This window comes from Aythya marila (assembly GCF_965140915.1).
Source record: "Aythya marila genome assembly, chromosome: Z".
Taxonomy (NCBI): Eukaryota; Metazoa; Chordata; class Aves; order Anseriformes; family Anatidae; genus Aythya; species Aythya marila.
This window is the reverse complement of record NC_139080.1, coordinates 22978641-23000584: the sequence shown is the minus strand read 5'-3', so window position 1 is coordinate 23000584 and position 21944 is coordinate 22978641. Positions and strand designations below refer to the sequence as shown.

The 21944-nt window shown below is 37.1% G+C and overlaps 1 protein-coding gene across 3 annotated transcripts in view; it reads right to left on the bottom strand.

Annotated features, from left to right (window-relative positions):
- Nucleotides 1-20161, bottom strand: part of SREK1 (splicing regulatory glutamic acid and lysine rich protein 1) — a 38718-nt gene extending 18557 nt beyond the window's left edge. The window contains exons 1-4 of one of the 3 annotated variants that reach the window (XM_082783445.1): nt 19897-20161; nt 11401-11534; nt 3751-3866; nt 916-1080 (exon numbers count right to left, since the gene is read on the bottom strand). In XM_082783445.1, coding sequence (XP_082639571.1) covers nt 916-1080; nt 3751-3866; nt 11401-11534; nt 19897-20057 — 576 coding nt within the window. In that variant the 5' untranslated portion in view covers nt 20058-20161. Of the gene's footprint in view, nt 1-915; nt 1081-3750; nt 3867-4155; nt 8731-11400; nt 11535-19896 lie in introns of those variants that run through there. The other 2 variants (XM_082783446.1, XM_082783447.1) reach the window with 2 other exon arrangements.
- Between the last annotated feature and the right edge of the window lie 1783 nt (nt 20162-21944).

Below are 21944 nucleotides of genomic sequence, written 5' to 3'. Positions count from 1 at the left end.
TTTAAAATAGTGCAACCACAAGTCCTGAAGTCTTACATTTAAGCAATAAATAAACTTGCACAGGATTTTGCACATTTCAGGCAACCCATTTGAAGTAACTGTTGAGGAATTTCCTTTTACACCTGTGTCAAAGCTATTTCTGCTATTATGATTTTTGATCAGTTAAAAACAGCAAGAACAAAAAACAGAACAACATTACAAGGCTTTGGTTTTATTTTTTCTACTAGCTTCCCGCTTGTTTTATTTTATTGCAATCAACGGTACTTTTATAATCTAGTAGCTATTTTGGCAATCAAATAACCCCCCAAAACAAATACTCATATTGCCATCAATCAAAAACAAATCATATTTCAAATAAATAAATCAGTAACTGATGAAAAAAACAGATTTCTGACAGACCTAGCTTTTCTGTCACTGAAACTCAGAAATACTCAGGCTAATTTTGCAACTTTTACTAGGACAAATCATTAACCTTCTGCTATAGTTAATTTATTGTAATTCAGAAGGTGAATTCCTTGCTTAAGCACTGCACAGTACTATAAGCAGCTGCACAGTATTATAGAGGAACAGCTATCATGATCTCCTGGCTTCTAAGGAAATCACTCAATTAATACGTTCCAGTTGGATCAACACGTACGATCTTATTTCTGTTGCTTGAATTCAGTCACACTGTTATTCCTCTGGCATCCTGCTAATCTGAAGTACACAGTCTGGTGCAGGATCTGATCTGATTAGTGCAAGAGCATTCAAAATTTAAAATAATACTAGTAACCAAAAATGGCAAGATTTTTTTTTTTCTTAAATTCCTACTGTCATCAGCTACAAAAAGCTCTTAAGACTACAATCCGTAAATTACGAATTTATATCTTATATTAGAGTTTCTCATTCAAAACAAACAAACAAAAAAAAAGCTACCTGGGAATTCAAGTTTCCAACATATACTGTTCTCCTGATTTCATCAATTTTGGATGGGTCCACATTTCCCATTATTGGTGGCTGTGGTATTTCCCCAAGTGCTGTTATGTTAGGGTCCAGTGCTGCCGCTGGTATTGCTCCCAAAGTGCCAAGTGAAACACCAAGCTGAAAAACACAAAAACTTCAAGATCCCTAATCTTTATTTCTTTTTTTTTCTTTTTTTTTTTTTTTAAGAATAAAACTCTACCCACAAGTAGTCTTGTACAATCTGTGTGCTACTAGTTACCATCTTATTAAAGGCACCTGACCAGAGATCAATCAGAAAATATGGAGGCGTGAATTTCTAATGCTAGTAGTCAATCACATTGATAAGGATGTCTTTAAGCATTGCTATTACTACTGTTTTTTTTTTTTTTTGCCACAGCAAGTATTACAGATGAGGAATCACTGAGGACTTATCTAAATTTGGTTATAAAGAATTTCACCTTGAAACTGCTGAGAACCAAGAAAGAAGAAGCATCAAGACAAAACATGCATTCAGAATGCCATGGCCACTGGAAATAGCCCATCAAACACGCACAAAGTTAATCAACTAACACCACACAAACATCTTTGCTTTGCAGAAATCAACAAAATCTTAATCTTCCCCTGACTTATGAAGAAAATACACTACAATGTTTTGCAAGTACTGCTGCACCAAAAATGCCCTGTAGTTAATATCCAGACTTCAGAAGAAAGTTTTTAGTGGCGTAATTTCCTGCACATTTTCGTACTTCAAGTACTTAAGACCAAGGAAGAGACAATCATAACTACAGAGCATTCAGGAAGTGTGATTTTGTTATTAAGTATGCTCATCTAATGAAGTATGAAATAAAACTTTTAATTTTTAAGTCCTACCTTACTAATAGAATGTGTGAGAAATCCTATCTGTATACACAATGCTATTATTATGCACGTACAAGAGCATCTCATGCTTGACTATTTTCTAGTTCATCCTGTGGGTTCTGCTTGGTTACTTACAATTCCAACATCTAAAGAAAAGCCATTGGTCATCACTATTGACAAATATAGAAAGTAAAAACAAAAAAGTTTTTAGGCATAACCTGTTCACCAAACAGCAACTTCACAAAAACAGCAAATTTACTGCTTCTGCTAAAATCTATGGAAAAGAGAATAGTGGCATGATGACATGGTTAATTAATACTGTACGGGAGAAAAAGGGAAATTCCACAGATAACACCTCTACATTCCATCTCCTTGTGTTGTCTACATTTACCCGGTGGAGCCCATTGGTCCAAGAAACCAACAGTTAGCAACCACTGATGCAGCAGTAGACCAAGACCCAAAAATGCCACTTTGTAACTAACAATGAATTCTGGATTCATGGAATAAAATACTGAGGTTTTGTTTTTAAAATTTTCATTCACAGAACAAGATAAATTATTCGTATGATACTGAACATATGCATTAAATTAACTCCTGGAGGATAAGGGGGGGCGTTTGCTATTTGCTGTCATCCTAACATCTGAACAGACTGGCAGAAATTTGTTAATAACAGATAATTTATTAAAGATGGTATAAAAACAGAGTCACTTCAGAAAGTTATATTAGAAACAAATGTCTCTAAATCCTGCTATTAATTATGCTTAATTAGCAGCAATTAAGCAGTTGAACCACGAGTAAGCACACTTTTAATTTATGAAATGCCTAAACTATTACTTCATATATCAGTGAGCATAGTATCACCTATCTTAATAGAAAAAAAAAACAACAACACTCTTGTGAACTAAAAATGGATTTTCAAAGCCAAGCATTGCCTCTTATACAACAGTTGTAACTGGTGACCTTGGTCCCACTGTTTCTGAATAGAAGTTGTGCACTCTAAAACAGCTGCTGGACTAGAAGCTTTGAAAAGGGTGGAAACTTTTGTGTAGATTTATGAAATACTGCAGCAGAAAACAACACTGCATTTTCAAGCAAGGTTTTTATGGAAGGGATGAAAGAAGAAAGAAATTAATTGATATTCATTTCTTCTAGGATGCTTGTAATTATCAGCTAAGGATATAAAAGTGGGAATAATGCTTCAGGTAACAGAGACAAATGAGGAATCATTATAAAAACAAGTAAGTCAGAATCTGCATGACACCCTTAACACACAAACGAAAAATCCAGGACAGTATCAGGAGTTATCAGTAAGCACGCAGCTGCAACGTATTTGAAAGACTGAGGAATTTCATCTTCAAGTAACATAGGGGCGATGACACTAAGCCCATTTTTTTCCAAAGTAGGCTTTGCTATTTCCAGAATTGTGTCTGAACAGGGCACAGCTGCCTGCTGATTTCAAGAAAAGCTTACAGGGGCAGATGGGAACTGTGTAGAAGTAGCAGCAGCTAGCTCCTGTCTTATTTCTAGTGAAAATATTGCTAGGCAAACAGTCAAAAGTCCTACCACTGAGCATCCCAATGCAACATTTCAGCATTATAAAGGTCTGTGCCAATTTAAATATTATGTTTTATATGATTTTTAGGAGGTGGATAGCATTGCCACTGGATCAAATTAATGGGTCTAGAAAGGGACAAGTAACATGGACACAACCAAAACCAGTATTCACCCACTAGTTTGAAAATTAAAAATCCAAAAGAAAAAAACAGGAAAGGTAGTGCACATGCATCTCGTGATCCACCCTCAAACGAAGAATCATAGCTAGATTCGCACTGATCTGACAAAGAAAAGGATTAACATTCATGGATCAGATTGTTCTTGTTCTCTGAATGCAGAAAAGGCTATTAGATATAGATGAAACCAGGAATCAAACAGCAACTGAATTTTACTTACTGTAGTCAAAGGTGTTGGTGTAGGTATAGGAAGTAACCCTGCACCAGGCATCAGGCTTGTCATGGTAGGAGCAGGTGCCAATAAAGAAAGGGCTTTGGCTTCATCTGGGATTTTACCTGAAGAAGCAAATGAAAGCATTATACAGAGTTCACACACTACACAGATGTTATTCTTTCTATGATTTTAAAATTACCCTTGCATTTAAAAAGGTAATAAATAAGAATGAATCTATCTACCAGATCCTTACAAAGAAACAAATAAGAACTTAAGTTTTTCCTTTTACCCTGCCCTACTAGGAAAAACAAAAGTGAGAAAAACTTCAAAGACTAGCAATCTCATTAATGGATTATTATTTTAAAAACTGAATATGTACACAATTATTTAACACTTTGAGCTATGGGTCACCTGTACTGGAAACTTAATGTTCATGAACCAAACGATATCAAGCATGGACGCTTTCCCAGGGCGGTGTTTTCGCGGTGATCGAAAGTTGTTTTACACATGACAACCGTTCGTGTTGGCTGCATCACTAATAGCACACAGAACATCAGATACAGAAAAGAAGAACATTTTTTAAAGTTTAATCCCCAGAAATGGCAAATAACCAAATCAGTAAAAGAAAAAAAAAGAAAAAACATGTATGTGCTAACTGAAATCTGTGCTTTTTTTCTCTCTGAAGCTACCTACTCTTGATGTAAAAATAAATAAAATAAAAACTACTGTGACTCCACACAATACACACTACAAGTAAAGCTGGGGGAAGGAAAGGTGAGTGCAGAAAAATTTAGATTTGTACTGTCTTATATTCTAGGTCATCTCAGTTTATCTGAAACTTTGATAGATTAGCCGTAAATTTACTGAGATTGAAGAAAATCATAAAAAAAAAATCAGCTAAGAAAGCTATATATTCCTAAAATATGCATTTTATATTATTTCAACCAGATTATCTTCTCCCTGTCATTATAACCATTTAAATATATCTAATCATAGGTTAGATACCAAACATAGGTTTCATTTAAAGTTAGATACAATTAGACTGCTAAATCAAACCCAAAAATCTTCAAAAATTAAAAGATGCAATAGTTGAACAATTAAATGTGCCTATTAAATTTGAAATGCAAAGGGATTTTAACTGGTACAGACACTAAACAATCAAAAGAAAAACTACAGAATGCAGTTCTAATTATACTACACATCCAAGATTTACTCAAAATTGCTGGCATAACCGTATGTATGCTAAGCCACTGAGCCTTTTGGTACTACCATATGCGGTTTAATAAACCAAATGTCTTTATTTAAACTTTTTAATAGCCAAGATAGCTACAAAAACTGTACTTTAATTAAAACTGTGTATTTTTTTAGCTATAAACGTCTAACTACAAGATTTGAAAATGAAAATATTAATATTCTTATCAAAAAAAAAATATTAGGTAAGTTTTTAAAACACTGTGCAGTTTTAGCTACATGAGTTCCAATACACGCCGCAAGAATTATACTATTTAAAAAAAAGACGAAAAAGGTACTGCAAAACAGTAATACAGATCTGCAACATGGACTGGGATACAACTGGATGTGACCAAAGGACAAAACAAATCTAAATGAAAAATAATTTATATGCAGCATGTGTGGAATAGAAAAGATAAAGTAACAGTACACATCTTTTTCTCATGCCTCTTATTTACATTTATTTTAAGTTTTGAGGCACCTTGCTCTTTAACATGTAACAAACCACTTGATTTTGCTATCTATAGGAAAAAAATAGGAAACTTATTAGCACTCAAGAATTAACTCTGCAGTCATGTCTTCCAAGGGTTTTTAGAAAACATGCAAGAATCTGAGTAATCACCACAATGTTCAGCGCTCGTTTTGAAGTCAGGCATGCAAGGCGAGGTCTACCTGATCTGCTGTACCTGATCTGCCTGACTGCTCACAAGAATCATGTACTTTGGTGCATATCCTGCCTACGAGGTAGCTAACTAAACAGTCTTTCCAATATACAGTTCCAGCAACTGTGCATGCAAATTAGGCATACAATTATGTACTATTTTTTCTGAAAAATCAAAATACTTAAGTGTTTTCAGATGACTAATGAACCAGACCATTAACTATCAGACCTAATCTTGAACAGACAGCTTCTTACAATTAACTGGATACTCATGCAGGTTTCCACGTGATCAGCACACATGGCACAACTAAACTTAGTAACAGAAAGGGCTCCTAAAATTGTGTGTCTGCATGCTACTGTGTCTGTAATGTACATAAGCATATGCCTAATTTAAGTATGCACTTACATACAGCCAATTCAATGTAGACAGGAACCGAGTTAGGCACACAATTAAACATACAGTGAGTTAAGTTCAGAAAGTTACTTAAATACAAGCCTAAACTTTAAGCATATGGGGCACCTTACTGAAATAATAGGAATTATTCATTTGCTCAAATCTTGCTTAAGGAATCAGCTAAGCACTTTTCGGTTAAGTCAACTATTATAGCAGTTAAAAGAATGCAGAGTATGCATATATTAATTGCAAATTAGCAGCATTAAGTCCAGACTACTTAGGGCTCTAAATAGTGTCATGTTTTGTTTCAATAAAAAATCCAGTCGGCCAGTTCCATGCCACAAAGAAAGATTTGCTTGGTCATTTTATTGTAGAAGGGTCTAACTCTAAAAATAGAACCCTGAAAATTTGCCTGTATTTTTAGAGACACTCTATTTTCACAGGTTCACCCTCCAGTTTTTAAGATCAGGTCAATTTTTTAAATAATTCCATAGAAAATAGACTGGGACAGCAGAAGGAAAACCTTTCACATTTACTTTCCTGAACAAATGAGTATGTGAGACCAGCTAAACTCGAGAATTAAAAACAGACTAAGTTTTTAGAGCTTTATCTCCCTAGGTTTATCAAATAATATAAGTCCACACAGATATACAACAAAACATGTGAGCTATGATACAGTAAATTAGGATACTTTAATAATTATTTAAGAATAACAGATTTGTTTTTTAAACTTGGGCTTAATGGAAACGAGTTAAAGATATTGATTTTCTAATAAGGGAAACAGACAAAATAAATGTCACATATACTACATATTAATAATATTTCTTAGAAGCTTTTGATTGTTGAGCAAACTACAGATTCTGTGATCTTAATTTACTTAATTATTCTTTGCTTTGTGATGGAATCTGGAAGCACATGTAGATTAGTTCTGCACTGACTAAAAATACCTTATGCTCCTTAGCAGATGCAGTTGTCCTAAATATATGATTGTTTTTTTTTTGTATCAAAGTGCTTAAGAGTCCTAGCCAACTGAGTCCATACCAGAATCCACTTTGCTAAATGATGAACATAAGTATTTGTGTTAAGCAGGTAGTAATCACAGTATTTTATCTCCTTCCAAATGCTCAGAAGAAATTAACTTCCTGTTTTTCATACTTAAACTACATGCTTAATCCTCCCCTCAAAACTGCTTCAGCAATAAGTGAGTTTGTTTTAAAATATTTTCACATCTACTTTAAACGTAATTAGAGGTATTGTTATTTTCCTGCTATTTTAAGTCTGTGGCAAATGCACACTTTGAAGTAAAGTAATTTCTGTGTGATCCAATCCATGATTGTTATTGGATTTAACAGCAGTGATTAAACAGATTAGAACTACTGGCAACAACCTCAACTGCCTCAGATAAATGAAACAAAGATTATGAGGCAAAGCTCTTCCCAGCTGCAACTCACAGCCTAGTGCATTACCAAAGAGAAACCAGCTGATCTCAATGCACTTAGCTGGGAAGAGAAATGCCTGAGGATGAAACATACCACCTGGCCCATCATTTCTGCTGCAGGGGTTCCATTCCACAAGAAAGAAGAACATATCTAGAGATTATAAACTTCTCAGTCACTCCAGCATCAACTACCAGGGCTTGAGATAACCAAGATGACTTTTTTTTTTTTTTTTTTTTTTTAAACTTCTTCACATAACCACCACTTGAGCATGTAAAAGTGCAATACATACACATACATACACACACACACACATACAGAACTGATTCAATCTTCACACAAATAACAATGTTAAAGACAATGTGCCTCATATAACACATTCCAATCTAAACCTCGGGCTGCATTTGTACTTATGAGTGGTATACAGTCTTTCTAAAAATTGTAAAAACAAAAGGATGAAATTTTACTGCCACTGACCTCACTGGAGCAAGATTTCATCAGAAGCAAGTATTTCATGACATTCAATATCCATGAAATTGCAATTTCAGAAATAATTATATGTTAAACTCTTTATAGTAGACATAAATAGAAAGCCTTCTTTTAAACAGACCATGCAACCTAAAATGAAAACTACTCTGCTGAGAAGTGGGGCAAATAGCAGAGAAAGATCATGACTGTATTTTGCAAAGTTAATGTCTCCAGGAAGTTTTAAGTGTCCTTTTCCAAGGTGAACTCATAAAATATAACATATGAAAGAATGTATCTTAAAACTATGTTTCACTATTCCAGCCTTCTGACACAATATGCTCATCTGTTGAATTTAGATGCTTACATGTATTCAAAACCAAATTTATCCGTAATTCACAGCATAAAAATCAGTTAATCATACTCTGTGTATACCATCCACCATTCATAAGCAGCTTCAGGTCAACTTCAAAATGAAGCACTGCAAACCCTTTACAAAACACCGTTTTTACAGAACTGAAGTACCAGTTCACAAGTACAAGGGAAAGAGATTTAACAAAACAAAACAAAAAGGGACAAAATAAAATAAAAATAAATTAAAAAAAAATAAAGAAAAAGAAAAAAACAAAGGAAAGAAAGCAAAATAAAATAAAAACAGAGACAGGGCGTCCATCTTCAGCAGGCCAGACTTCGATCTCATTTCCCCCATGAAGGTTTCACTTGACGGCAGGTTTAGTGGCATGGCAAACAATGCCTAACTCAGGCAAGTGTAACAGGTCTGCCTTGGCCAGTCTAGTCATCTAATAATGCACAAATATCACACAGAGAAAACATACAAAACCAAATTAATAGTCAAAATCCATCTACCAGATAATGTGGACATAAAATTTAGAATGATTAGGGTGGCATCTTTGTTATCTTTCAACCTTTGTGTTTTCAAAGCATAACATTAAAAGAAAAACCTACCCATACACACAGAAGAAAATGACATTTTAACAGCTTGATAATGTTACTTCATTCACAATTACATTTTCAGTTAAATTGTTTATTAAATTACACAAAATTAACATTGTTTTCATTGTATAGTGATCCCCACCTCATATTTCCTTGATTTACCACTGTTTAAATGCACTCTGAATTTCAGATTTTATCATGGTTTTTAAAACCAAGTATTCAAAGTTGCATTTTTACCTCTCCTCTATGTTCAATTCGACACATGAAACATTTCATTACTGGCACCACTGGCCACCAATATAAGTTAATCTTCCAGTAAAGTATAGCCATTGCTACTTTTAAAGTTTGTGATACACTCAACTGACTCCATTAACAATGCGTTATATGATACACAGGTGATTCAAAAACGTTGTAGTGTGATCTTCAAAGCCATGCTTATTCCACGCAATATACTCTTCAGGAAGTTAAACTTATATGAATTCACATCTTTACAAACTAAAATGTGTGATTCTATTAGAAAATTACATGGAAACAGTATTCTGACATTAAAAAAAAAAATGTCCTCACAACCCAATCACTTGTTCAGCTAATTATGCATGAAACTGGGTGGTTCAGAATGACCTGGAACAGTGACAATTTATTTGTAATGCATTTTCTTAGAGATGTCTAATAAGTCAGCTGCAAATTGGGTGGGGACAAGGTTTCTCAGAACTTCGATTTTATTCTCCTTCCACTCACTGTCTACTGTCAAAGAGACACAGGAAAATGTAGCTTTACCTGCCTGTTGCCATACCACGTCAGGCAGTGATCTCATCATAAGAAAAACACCAGGAAGTGTTGTTCATTCATTAGGCGGCAATCTTCCCTCTCTGGCAGTACTGAACCAGTGTTAAGGTCGTTTGGATGAAACATAAAGCTAAGATCCTGAATAATTTATAGTCAATTATTTAGGGGCAGTTTTTCAGTTGTCAGGGCTCTCATCGAATATATTTTGCCTACCCAAATCTTCAAGTTGATACAACAATATCCTCTTCATGGTTTAAGAATAAGTTCAAAGAATAAATTAAAAAAAAAAAGCTCTTTTGTTTTAAGAGTTACTAAAAATCTAGGCTTCAAAAAGACAAAAATATAACAAGGCTATGAGAACAGGCAGTATACTGTAGGTCAATATAACCTTCAGTTGAAGTAGTTTTAGAGTCCATGAAATTTTGGAGACTTGCCAGGGTTTGCTAGAATATCCCAGACCATTATTACAACAGTACTAACCTCATACTATCCAGATCACAATGTGGCAAGCAAGCCAAAAAAAATGGTACTCTGGGATCATTGTTAACAAACTCCAAGAAGTCAGCAGTGTTTTTTAAACCGAAACGTGACTCTTGCAGTAAGTCACGTTAACAGCAGGTGTTTCTGGACTCACTCCATCATTCAATATACTGTTTTTCAAGGCAAAACAGCTACCATGCTCAAAGTGAAGTTAGCTTCAGTCCACCAGCTGGAATGTTTCCACTCCAGGGAGTCTAAAACTCCAGATTCAAATGGGCAGGTACTCAATTCCACAACGATCCCAGTGAAGTCAATGGGGCTCTGCCTAAATCCCGTTATCTGCCTATGTACAATTCAGTAACAGTAGGGCCATGTTTCATAAAACTGTATTCAGATTTAGAATATTAAAAGTAAGAATTCCTTTGTATTCAACACATCCATAAATTATGGGCTCAGAGCTACTTAATGGAAACATCTTGTCTTTACTAAGTTATAAAAACACTTTACTCTGAAAGCATTCTGTGCAGTTAAATGCATTTTTCAAGAGATATCTAAAATCAAAGAGGAGTACCAGTATGTAAGAAAGCATTTTTAATGCAAAGTAATACTTTCAACAGTAAGAAGGGAAAACTGAAACCTTGTTATTGCACTAGGAGGTAAACTATAGTTTATATTCAAATGGTAGTTATCACCATACATACAAAATATTTTAAATTAGATAAATCTATAATGGCTGAATGCATACATTGCATGTTGACAAGACAAATGGAGATTCGATACAAAAAAAAAAGTAACGAGCATCATCAAAAGAAAAAAAAAAAATCCCCCCGCCAAGAGAAGTCACATATTACGATCCAAACTGCAGTGTTAACTGTGCAAGGCAATTACAAAAGATTTTCAGTGCTCCATTGACTTCAGTGAGAGCTTTGTGTACAAATAAGCTTGCAAAGTCAAAGATCATATTGAAGGGGAAAAATTTACCTTATTTTCTCCCCAAAGCATCTAACAATGGAAAAACTGAATTAACCTAATTTAAATTGAATTATTTTTTCTAATGATGAATTTAAATTAAATCTCTATAGCTAGGTTTCTTAATTCTATTCTAAATGTTGTTTCAAGTCTTTTTTTTTTTTTTCATAAAGCAATAAAATAAAATAACAACAGAGCACCATCTCCTTACATGAAAAGCTTAAAACAATTAGCAGACAGGACAAAGACCATCATTACAGAGAAATGTTTAAAATACCAACCTTCTGCACAGGGCACAACTATCAAAGCTCTGTCAATAAAAACCGTGTTAGTTAGATGCTGGGCCACACCAACACTTGATGCTTCACGGAACTTAATATAACATACTTTGGAAGAAAAAGCAAGAGGTGCGTTGCTGCAAGATAAAAAAGGAAAAAAACAATCAGTTATACTGAATAAAGGTATGCGTGTATTTTTAACCATTATTTCTTAATAATAAAAAAATAAAAAAAGAGAAACCAGTCTTCCTGGAAAAGTTACCCAAAAGACAGAACTATAGAAATTTACTAATTTCTGTCCTATGTCACTAAAAAAAAAGCATATCACCTTTTTAATAAAAACTTACACAAGCTAAAACCTCAAATACACAAGTCTTATTTTCTTTACAAATCTTGCTATACAACTTTCTGAAACTAGGACAAATTTACTATGCTAACTACCACAAATCAAACATCTAGTAAATAATTAACAATAAATCTCTTCTTTCCTCTGTATAGTCCTTTTTTAGGAAATCAAAACAGTAAGCCCGGTCATTTTTCAGTTTGTCCTTCAAATATTAGCCCATAATAACTGATAAACTTCCTTAGATCTTCACCAAGGAAATTTTGTTAATTCTTATTAATATAAAAAAATCTTGGGAATTCTTTCAAATATTTGGTCTGGGTTCACTAATGTAACAAAAATCCTTTTTATCCCTCACCTTAGTTTGGCATAATACAGAACAGGATAATACTAGAGGAGGTAGGAGGAATTCACTCAGTATATTAAGTTAGAATAACAAAGAAAAGTACAAATACACATGTTGGGTAATGTGTTTATCCATTAAACAATATATCAACAGACATGTCAGAAAGCACCATTTGTAAAGACTGTAATCATGATCAAAACCAAAAACATTTGTTTTTCAAAACGTATTTTTTAGGTAGTGGGAGAGAAATAAAATACATATGAAAGTCAGGATTTTACAATTTAGAAAAACGCTGCAAGATGACTACATTTCTTTACCCCATTCATTTTGTCTGTGGTGGGCAATGTTTTCACAGTTTTAAGTTTTCAGATTTAGGAAGGAAATAAATTTATAGAAAGACCTCTGAACCACCTGTAAGGTCTTGGTTCAGAACATTTTCCAACATCAGAGCTGTCAGGGAGCTTTGACTTTCTCAGGTAGACATTACTCACTGTGAAGATGTTTGTTGTAGTTTGGTTTCTTTGTGTGTTTTTCTTGGGGTGAGGGGTGTGATCTTTTCTGTGTGGCTCTGGGGTTTTATTTGGGGGTGGGGTTGGTTTTGTTTGTTGGTTGGTTTGGTTTATTTATATATTTAATACACATTCTACTGTTCCAGCTCAAATGGCTAAAGTCTCCAGTGAAGATTCTGTGGTTCAGACTGTTCAAAACTTATCTCGTCTCGTATATATGAATGACCCTTTCAGAAAACTACAGTAAAAAAAGAATCAAATAAAAGGCCTCAGAACATCTATCTAAGGTTCTAGATTTTCTCAGGGTGGTGGTGGAAAAGAAAATTACATAAATAAGTAATGTATTGAAATAAGATGTTCTGAGTAATCATGCACAGATCATATCCAAATAAGGCTCTGCATGTTTCATCTCAAAGGTCTTATCTACACTGCAGGACACGGTGAAGTCTAAGAAAGAGACATTCCAGGTCACCCAGAAGCAAGCAATATTATAGCAGGGCTTTCAATGCCTCATGCAGACAGTTGTGTCTGTCCTCCTGATCTCAAACAACTCAGGCTGCGAAAATACAGTTGTTTATCAATACAGACTTTCAATACTTAACTGCTTGAAAATCATCTTACAGCCACATTTGAAGGCTTAGCACTACAAATGGAATTTTGAAGGCTTCTGAAACAGACTTCAACTGGGTGATGAGTGTAACATAAAAGCATGACTGGAACTAAGAACCTCAGACATAACTGATCTCCTAGGATGCTGAAATACAATCCAAAGCTGTAGGAGCAGTCTGCATACTAGAGTAAAGAGCCAAGGCAAAAAAAAAAAACTGCCACACCCTGCAAAATAGCATCAGATTTCAACTGTACCTGTACTGCAAATTGAAACTGTCTTGTTTAGAGCTATGAAAGATAAGCCATGCTTCCTGTTCTCAATGAAGTCTATCTAAACAGCCAAAAGAAAGATACCAAATTAATACTTTACTGAACAGCACATTTTGTAAATTTAAACATAAATAACTTTAGGATGACTAAAAACCATACAAAAAGAACAAAAACCACCACCAAACAGACAAAGTTTCAGGCAATATTCCATAAAGTAGGGAACACAGCATTCCCTCTCACTCTCCTGTATATTTAAACATTGGCATGACTTAACACAAGTGTGGTTTTCTAGGGACTTTTCACACACACACACTTGCAGGATGCCTCCCTCCTCTGTCCTCCACGGCCTCTGTGTGTTCCTGCTTGAGAAAACTCAGTATCAGAAGTTTTGCAAATGGTAAATTGCCGTGTAGTTGTTAAAACAACGATAGCAGTTCTTTGTTCTCAATGTGGGAATTCAGATCTGTAGCCAAATCAGGACCATGCACAGATTAATTCAAAACCTCAGTAGCCTCTCCTCAGACTTCCGTGACAAAGTACCATCGAAGCTGATGGAGGACTTCTACTGAAGACATTCTCCTTCTACACAGAGGTGGCAAATCCACAGATGCCCTGAGGTAGTAACCAACAACTCTTACTACATGAAGTAATTCTCTTACATGGGCTGTCATTATACCATTTTTCACTCTTTCTGTCTTCTTTACCATCTAATTTTCCACACCATTTTCAAATACACTGCAACTTTTCCTAACATGGATGAAGTCTTTAGCTTCAGGAAGAAACCCAGATCTCATTTGGTAAAAATCATTAACCTGCAATTCACCCATCCTATTTTCCTCAAGATACAAGCAGAAGAGAAAATAATATCCATGCCAGTAGATTAAAAGGGAAAAAAAAAAGTGTGTTTCCAGAAAGGATTTTATAATCATGCCTTCTTTTCACTTTTGTGCATTTTTTATAAAAAGCTGGTTAAAAAAAAAATAAAAATCTCAAAGAGTCTCTGAATGTCCTTCTTCTCAAGGCTACAGCTTTGTTTATGAGAAAGGGGAGGGACAAAGAGATTACCAAAAGGCTTGGGAATGAAGTGGAATAAAAGGTCGTTTTAGGCACTGAAAGCTACCTGCACCAGTCTTTAAGAGACAAGTCTTACAAGGAAATTGTTAAAAATCTCATTAAGTCAACGTTTCTTGGCACCAGTGACTAAGAACATTAAACAAGTAAAGCAGACAGATAAACTCTGCTAGTCTAAGATCTGATAAAAACAAATGAAGAGTGAAATAAGTGGATTAAAAAAATACATCTTTTCCCACTTCCATGTAGCTTATATTTGTTTACTGATGTTATTCAAGATCCACCATTTGTTTTAGACTGAAGTTTCAGTGGAAAGCCTTCCAGAGACCAGAACAGCATGCAGTTCTGTGATCATGTAAAATTTGAAACTTACTTGTAAGAAAATAGGTAAACGTAAATAAGGACTACCAGTAACAACCCACTGAAAGATGACTCATGTTAATGGCTTTTCAGTAAAAAAGAAGTATTGCTTTTAGTGCCAAGGAAGCTTCATTGACCAGTAGCTAAAATTAGGGTGATGACCATATGGAAACACCTTGTTCAGTGCCAAGAGTCTCAAGTGCCCTCAACACTGAATGCGAAGGTAGACTACTCATAGCTCACATATGCCTTTTCGGAAAATAAGAGTGATAATCAAGTAGCACCTACTGCTACCTGAATAAAGCGTGAAACCCTCTGAAATACAGGATAGAAACTTCCCCAGTGAGTACCAGCCTTTCAGATACATGACAAATACGAAACCCTTCCTTCTTAAAGGGATGTCTGATCAGGAGTGACTGGAGAACTGGAGGGCTTTTATCAATGAAAATGAAACACAAAGTGACAAAGTACCGAAGAGCCTACTATGATTTAACTCTACAATCCTAGGGAAAGTCCTCTCCATCTATTTGGGATACAAAATAACAGACCCCAACAGAATCCATTATTTAAAAAAAACAGTCTTAAGACACTGATTGGAAAAAGTCACTGGGATCAGGAAGCTCACTGCGAATACTGAAGAGTCATCTTGAAGGACTTCAATTTTATTTGGTGCTTTAAAAAATAAAGTGGTTTCTCCTTCTTCCCCTCCACAAGCTGTATGGTTACAAAAACGTTGAATCAACTACTCTAATGCTAAGATGCTATTTATTGTAATCTGTAAATGACTGTACTCAGCGATGGAGACTTCCTCTCAGTTTCTTAAAGAAATTCTCTGTTGCACCCTAGAAAAGCAAGGGACACTAATTTTAAGTGACAGGAGAAATGTAGAGAAATAGTAAAAAGGAATACTTCTAATAATAACAGGTCAAAAAAAACATAGCAAAGCCTTATACTTTGCTCTACGATCATTGAAATGCAAAATGCATAGGTACCAGATATACCATCCTTGCTCCCTACTAAGTTATGCACCTTCTCCTTTTTCATTCAACTCAGCAGTAGGGTGGTGCACAGTGAATTACAGTGGAACAGGGCTACATAAGGAATTTCCTGTAGAGTGAAAGTGATCACCTAGTCAAATTCACCACTTCTACACACTTTTTGAATTACTCTTACAGCAAAATACCAGAGGATCAGGGAAAAAAAAATAAATTAACATGTAATGCTGCACTTCAAAGAAGGGGAAAAATCTAAAAAAAAATAATTGTCAAGAGCCATGCCCCAATATGCTACATGTCCTTGATCAAATTTATATAAAAATACCAGAATGAAACTACTATATTTTTGTTATAAAAAGCAGCTTTGTTAATGAAAAATGTGAATATTTTATAAAATCAGATTTTCTGTATTAGATTTCAGCAGATAAAGTGAAAAATATAAAGCTGAGAAATATGACTGACATCGAAGAGGTGGAGAATAACTTATATTTTAAATCAGAAAGACATGATTAGAAAAAAGGGTATATGCTTCATGAAGTGTGTGCATGTGTATGGCACGTATATGACATACGTGCGGACACTTTATAAAGCAAATACATTTCCTTTTATATTCTCTTAACTGTTACAATCATATGTAGTTCATAACCATTATAAGTAAATACACCCAGCAAAGGCTATGTGATTAAAAAAATTACACTGAATCTCTTAACTCAAATGCCTTTTTTTTCTTAACCAGGAGATGGCTCAAGATCTTCTAAGAAATCTGAAAGTGGATGGTGGCACTGAAAGAGTTGCAGTCAGTGACTCAATGTCCAAGTTGAGAACAGTGACAACCTCAAGGGTCAGTATTGACATGGGTGCTGTTTAACATCTTTGTGGGTGAAATGGACAGTGGGATCGAGTGCATCCTCGGCAAGTTTGCCGATGACACCAAGCTGTGTGGTGTGATCAGCACACTGGAGGGAAGGGATGCCACCCAGAAGGACCTGGACAGGCCTGAGAGGTGGAGAGGACATGGAGCTGTTGTAGTGGGTCCAGAGGAGGGCCACAAGAACAACCAGAGGGCTGGACCGTTTCTCCTGTGAAAAACCAGGCTGAGGGAGTTGGGGTTGTTCAGCCTGGAGAAGAGAAGGCTAAGGAGAGACCTTACAATGGCCTTCCTGTACCTAAAGGGGGCCTGCAGGAAAGCTGGGGAGGGATTCTTGGTTACGGAGTACAGCGATAGGGCAAGGGGGAGGAATGGCTTTAAACTACAAGAGGGGAGAGTTAGATCAGATATAAGGAAGAAATTCTTCACACAGAGGGTGGTGAGGCACAGGCTGCCCAGAGAAGCTGAGGATGCCCCATCCCTGTAAGTGCTTGAGGCCAGGCTGGATGGGGCTTTGAGCAACCTGGTCTGGTGGGGAGGTGTCCCTGCCCACAGCAGGGGGTGGGAATGGGGTGATCTTCCAACCCAAATCATGGATGGTTACAGAAACGTTCAGTGTGAAGAGAAATGTTCATCTCGGTTCTGCAAACTCATGCTCGATAGATGAGAAAAAATGTTTTGTATGTACACTGAGTATCTGCAATACAGAACTAGAAAAAAAAACATCAGGTTACAGTTCCATGCAATATAACATGTAACTTTCTTTTACCGCTGCTTTGTCTATACAAAAATATTACTCTTTTACTATCCTGTATTATTATCTCTAAGCAAGAACTGTTTTATAACTACCTGTTTCCATACAAGGGCTGGTAAATGAAGTCCCAATCTTAGTGAGAGCTTTTGTTTAACTACTTATAATCAAAGCTTTTACTGCTGTTTAGTCTCTATTTATGCTATTTACATAACCTAAATATTCTGGAATTACTGAAAGCTATATTTTTACTCCTCACTGTAAAATAAATAAAAAATTGCATATTAACATTTGTCATTGAGTAGCCAATATCCATGAGACCTGTAGTTCACTAAATTCAACTTACTAAACAATATTTTTCAGATGAAAACCTGACTGATAAGTTAGCTTCCCACTGTTTCATTAAGGTCATAAAACTCATGCTCCAAAATGCATCAAAAATTTAAAATATTTCTGTAAGAAACCCAAAGTTATGATGGCTATGGCATGAATTTTTATCTGATGTTAACTATAATGTAAAAGGCAAACCTCCCTTAATGAATAGAAAAATTTGATTTTTAAAAATCCAGGCCTTAAAGGAAAAAGCAGTAACAAAACATAATATATTTCTGCAGTTTGTTAAAATTACGGCATGTTTTTGCTTGAGAATCCTTTGCTTTCCGTACATTTGATAATGAAACACTTTTCTGAATTTATCATAATGTTATTAAAAGGTATTTTTAGATAGTCAATAAGCAGCACATCTTTTCCATTTCACATGAAGAAACAGAAACCCTTATTTGTTTTCCAGTATTGTGATATTAAAGTCAGGTCAAATGTTCTGAAGTATTTGACAAAGAAATGCATATTTCTAAAAGTTATGCTTAAAAGCTGTAAATAAAATCTACAGTAAAGTAAGTAATTAACAGTCCTGTAACCTATCTTGGGAAAATAGAATTAATTGTTTAGAACTGGTGTTTAAAGCATCGTAACCCTGACATTTTCAAGTCAAACCCTACTGCAGTATTGTCATTTTAATATTTCATTTATATATGTATATTTCACGTGTATATATACATATATGTATATAAAAATTATATATAAAATGTTGCTCATGTACATGTATATATGTATGTACACAAGCAAAATGTTATACACAGACACAAAGATTAATTGCAAACAACAATATGTATTTGCCTTAAGATCTACTATATCTGTTGGTAAAAAATAAAAGCAGCAGATATAACAAAAAATATATAGTTAGTCAAGAGGAAGTGTATTAAGAAGCAACTGTAGAAAAAGCCCAAACTAAGAAGCTAGAAATTCTATGAAAATCACCAGAAAACTAGAGTGTTTAGAATTGTTTAAAGCTCATCTTTGCAGGAATGGATGTGATTACATATATTCTATGTAAATGTAATATGTAATACTTCGTATGTAATGAAAAGTCATATGTAATGTTTCTGAATGAAAAAGTCATATGTAATATTTCTTGTAATATGTAATGAAAAGTCATACGTAATATTTCTGAATGGTCCTCTTTCAAACCTAGGCAAGTATCTAGTAACAGATAAAAATGGGCAAACACCTTTTTTTTTTTTTTTTGCTATTAAGTTTTAAAATACCTTTTATCTCTCTGAACCTCTTAGTATAAAGATCAAAATATCTGGATGCGAAATGACTTCTCCCCCCCCAGCCCTTTCTGTTACCTCTGTTTTGTTTTTGTGAGGGGAAAAGAAAGGATATATTGTTCAAAAGGGCACGTCCGTCATTCACACTCTGGTACCGCAGACGCGCTAATAGAAATTATCAGATGTGTTAGTAGGATTACTGCTCTTCCTCCCCTGCTCTGCTTGGGTGAAACGCTGGGGTCAGCACAATAGCACCGAGATATCGGAGGGAGCTGCCAAAACGCGGGCAGCCGCGGTCCTGAGGCAGGTTCCGTGCCCGCCGCTAACTTTCACCGGCCGCGGGCGCCCTGCGGAGGGAGGGCCTCTGGAGAACAAGGCAGCTGCCGCCCCTCAGACAACAAGGCGCCGCCAGCCGGGCCTGCCGAGCGAGGCGGGCACAGGACCGGGGATTTTCAACCACGGGGGACGAAAAGAGGGGCGTCGGGGCCGGGCCATCCCCGTCCCCTGAGGCGCGGGGCGGCGGGAGGCGGCCACGAAGCGCCGCCGCTGCCCCGCCGGGGTCCGGGGCCGCCATCTTAAGTGCGGGCAAAGCTCACCTCCGCCGCCATACAAAGGGCCGGCGCCACGTGACCCCGCGCCCGCTGCGGCACTCTCCGGTGCCCGCACTCAAGATGGCGCGGGGGGCCTCCCCCCCCCCCCAATACACACATAGACACACACACACACACGCGCACACACACAGAGCCCCCCGGGCCCCCGGCGCTTACTCCGGGGGGTAGAGGCGCAGCTCCTCGATATCTCCCAGGAAGCCGAAGAGCGTCCGCATCTGCTCGCTGGTTACCGCCGAGGAGAGGTTGGTGACCTGGATGACGGACGTGGGGCCCAGGGGGAAGCCGAGCGGCACCCCGATGCCGCCGCTGTTCATCATGGCGCTGCCCGCTCCGCTCCCCTCCCCTCCGCTCCGCGCTGCTCCGCTCCGCTCCGCCACACGCCGGGGCCGGGGCCGGGGCCGGGGGCGGGCCTGCCCAACGCGCAGAGCAGCGGGCGGAGCGTGGCGGCGGGCGGGCGGCTGCTCGGGCTCCGCGGCTCCACGGCTCCCCGGGGGCGGGGCCGCCCGCAGCCCCCGGGCAATGGCGGCCGGGGCCGGCCGTTAGCCCGGAACGGCAGCGGCGCCCCGGCGGAGGACGGAAAATGAGGGGAAAATGGGGAATAATTCCCGCACAAGTGCGCTGGCGGTGGCCGAGAGGTCGGCTGCCGCTGGGGATTTTCAGGGAGAGGCAGTTAAATTACCGCGGGGGACAGATATGCCCGTGAAAACGCGCGGTCCCGCAGCCCTCAGGCAGGAAGGGTTGTGACGGGACCGGTCGGTAATGGTTTTGTTAGCAGCTCGACCGGGAATCGGTCCCAGCGACAGCGATTTTGCTTATAATTACGTGTTAATTCCCCTTTAAACATTAAACTGCCTGGAGAAAAATGGGTCTGGGTGCGCAGTGTTTTAGATCTAACTGCAGTCCTTCCCAGGTGATAATTGCGCCTCTTGGCACTACAAAGCTAAGGCTCCAGACGGGAATGTTTTAACTTCCTCGGGCCTTCCATACCCCAAACCTAAGCCGAGAATGGGCTGAAGCACTCAGGAAGCCATCTCTGCCGAAAAAAAAAGACTGCAGATTTGTGATACTTCCGTGAGCATGTAGGTCAGCAGGAATCTCCGCATCTGTAAGTCTGGGTAGAATTTCATGTATTTGCTAGTATAATTCTACTGAAGGTAAACCAGTCCTTTAGGAAAAATATGGTACAGAATTTTAAATAAAGTAAGTCTTGGATGATTGCTTGGAATTCCTTAACAATGTATGTGTTTCAGGTAGCATTTAGTTGAAAATAATACTCACTGCAGTCATGCTTCTTTTCTAAGTGGAATCTCAGTTCTAAAATTACAAGATTCAAGTTAAATCCTTATTTTCAGGCATACTTACAGCTTTGAGAAGTTTAGCTGGAGAATTCAAGGTCCTTTGTTACGTTTTAGGCAAAAATTATGTTTCTTAGGATTATTTTATCTATAGAAACGTTACATAAAATTTTCCTGTGTTTTGACCAATAGCTATTCGGTGGGTGAGCAGACGTGTGGAAACTCTTACTGCTCTGAACATTCATGCCTTTGTCCTGCATGTCTCTGTGGAAGGTACAAGAAAAACAAGCTCTAAAACTCACTGAGAGAAGAATTCTGTAATGTCAAAACTGACTGGGATATTGTCCCTCAGGTAAATCCTTTAATAATAAATATGAAATTATGATTTACTCTTCTCTGTCCCAAAAAATAAAAAATAAAAAAAAAGAACAGAAGCAAAATACCATTTACATATTGTGTTTGTCAGTCCCTACCACAAGACACAATTAGCTTGAAAAAAAAATAATAATTTAGATTTCAGAAGAATAGCAAGAAAAAAACAGCCAGAAACCGTGGTTCACACAGGCTGCCATCAAAATGCCAGAAGCAAATAATGACTCTGTTTTAGCCAAACTTTTCAAAGTTTAAAAATATGTATTAGTCACTCTCTCCTATTAGTAAAAAAAAACAAAGCTATAGTGTAAAGAAGTTAAATAACATAGATAGCAATGCAGAAGAAGAATCAGTGTACAAACATTTCATGTTACTGACTGGAATGAGGCCTTGAAATGAGTTTTGTTTTGTTTTCCTCTCCCAGGTATGTATCTAATCCACAGCTGGTCAATTTGTTGAGGTTTAACCCTGGTAGGCAGGTAGTCACCACACAGCTGCTTGGTCATTCCTTCCCCAGTGGGATGAGGAAGAAAGTCA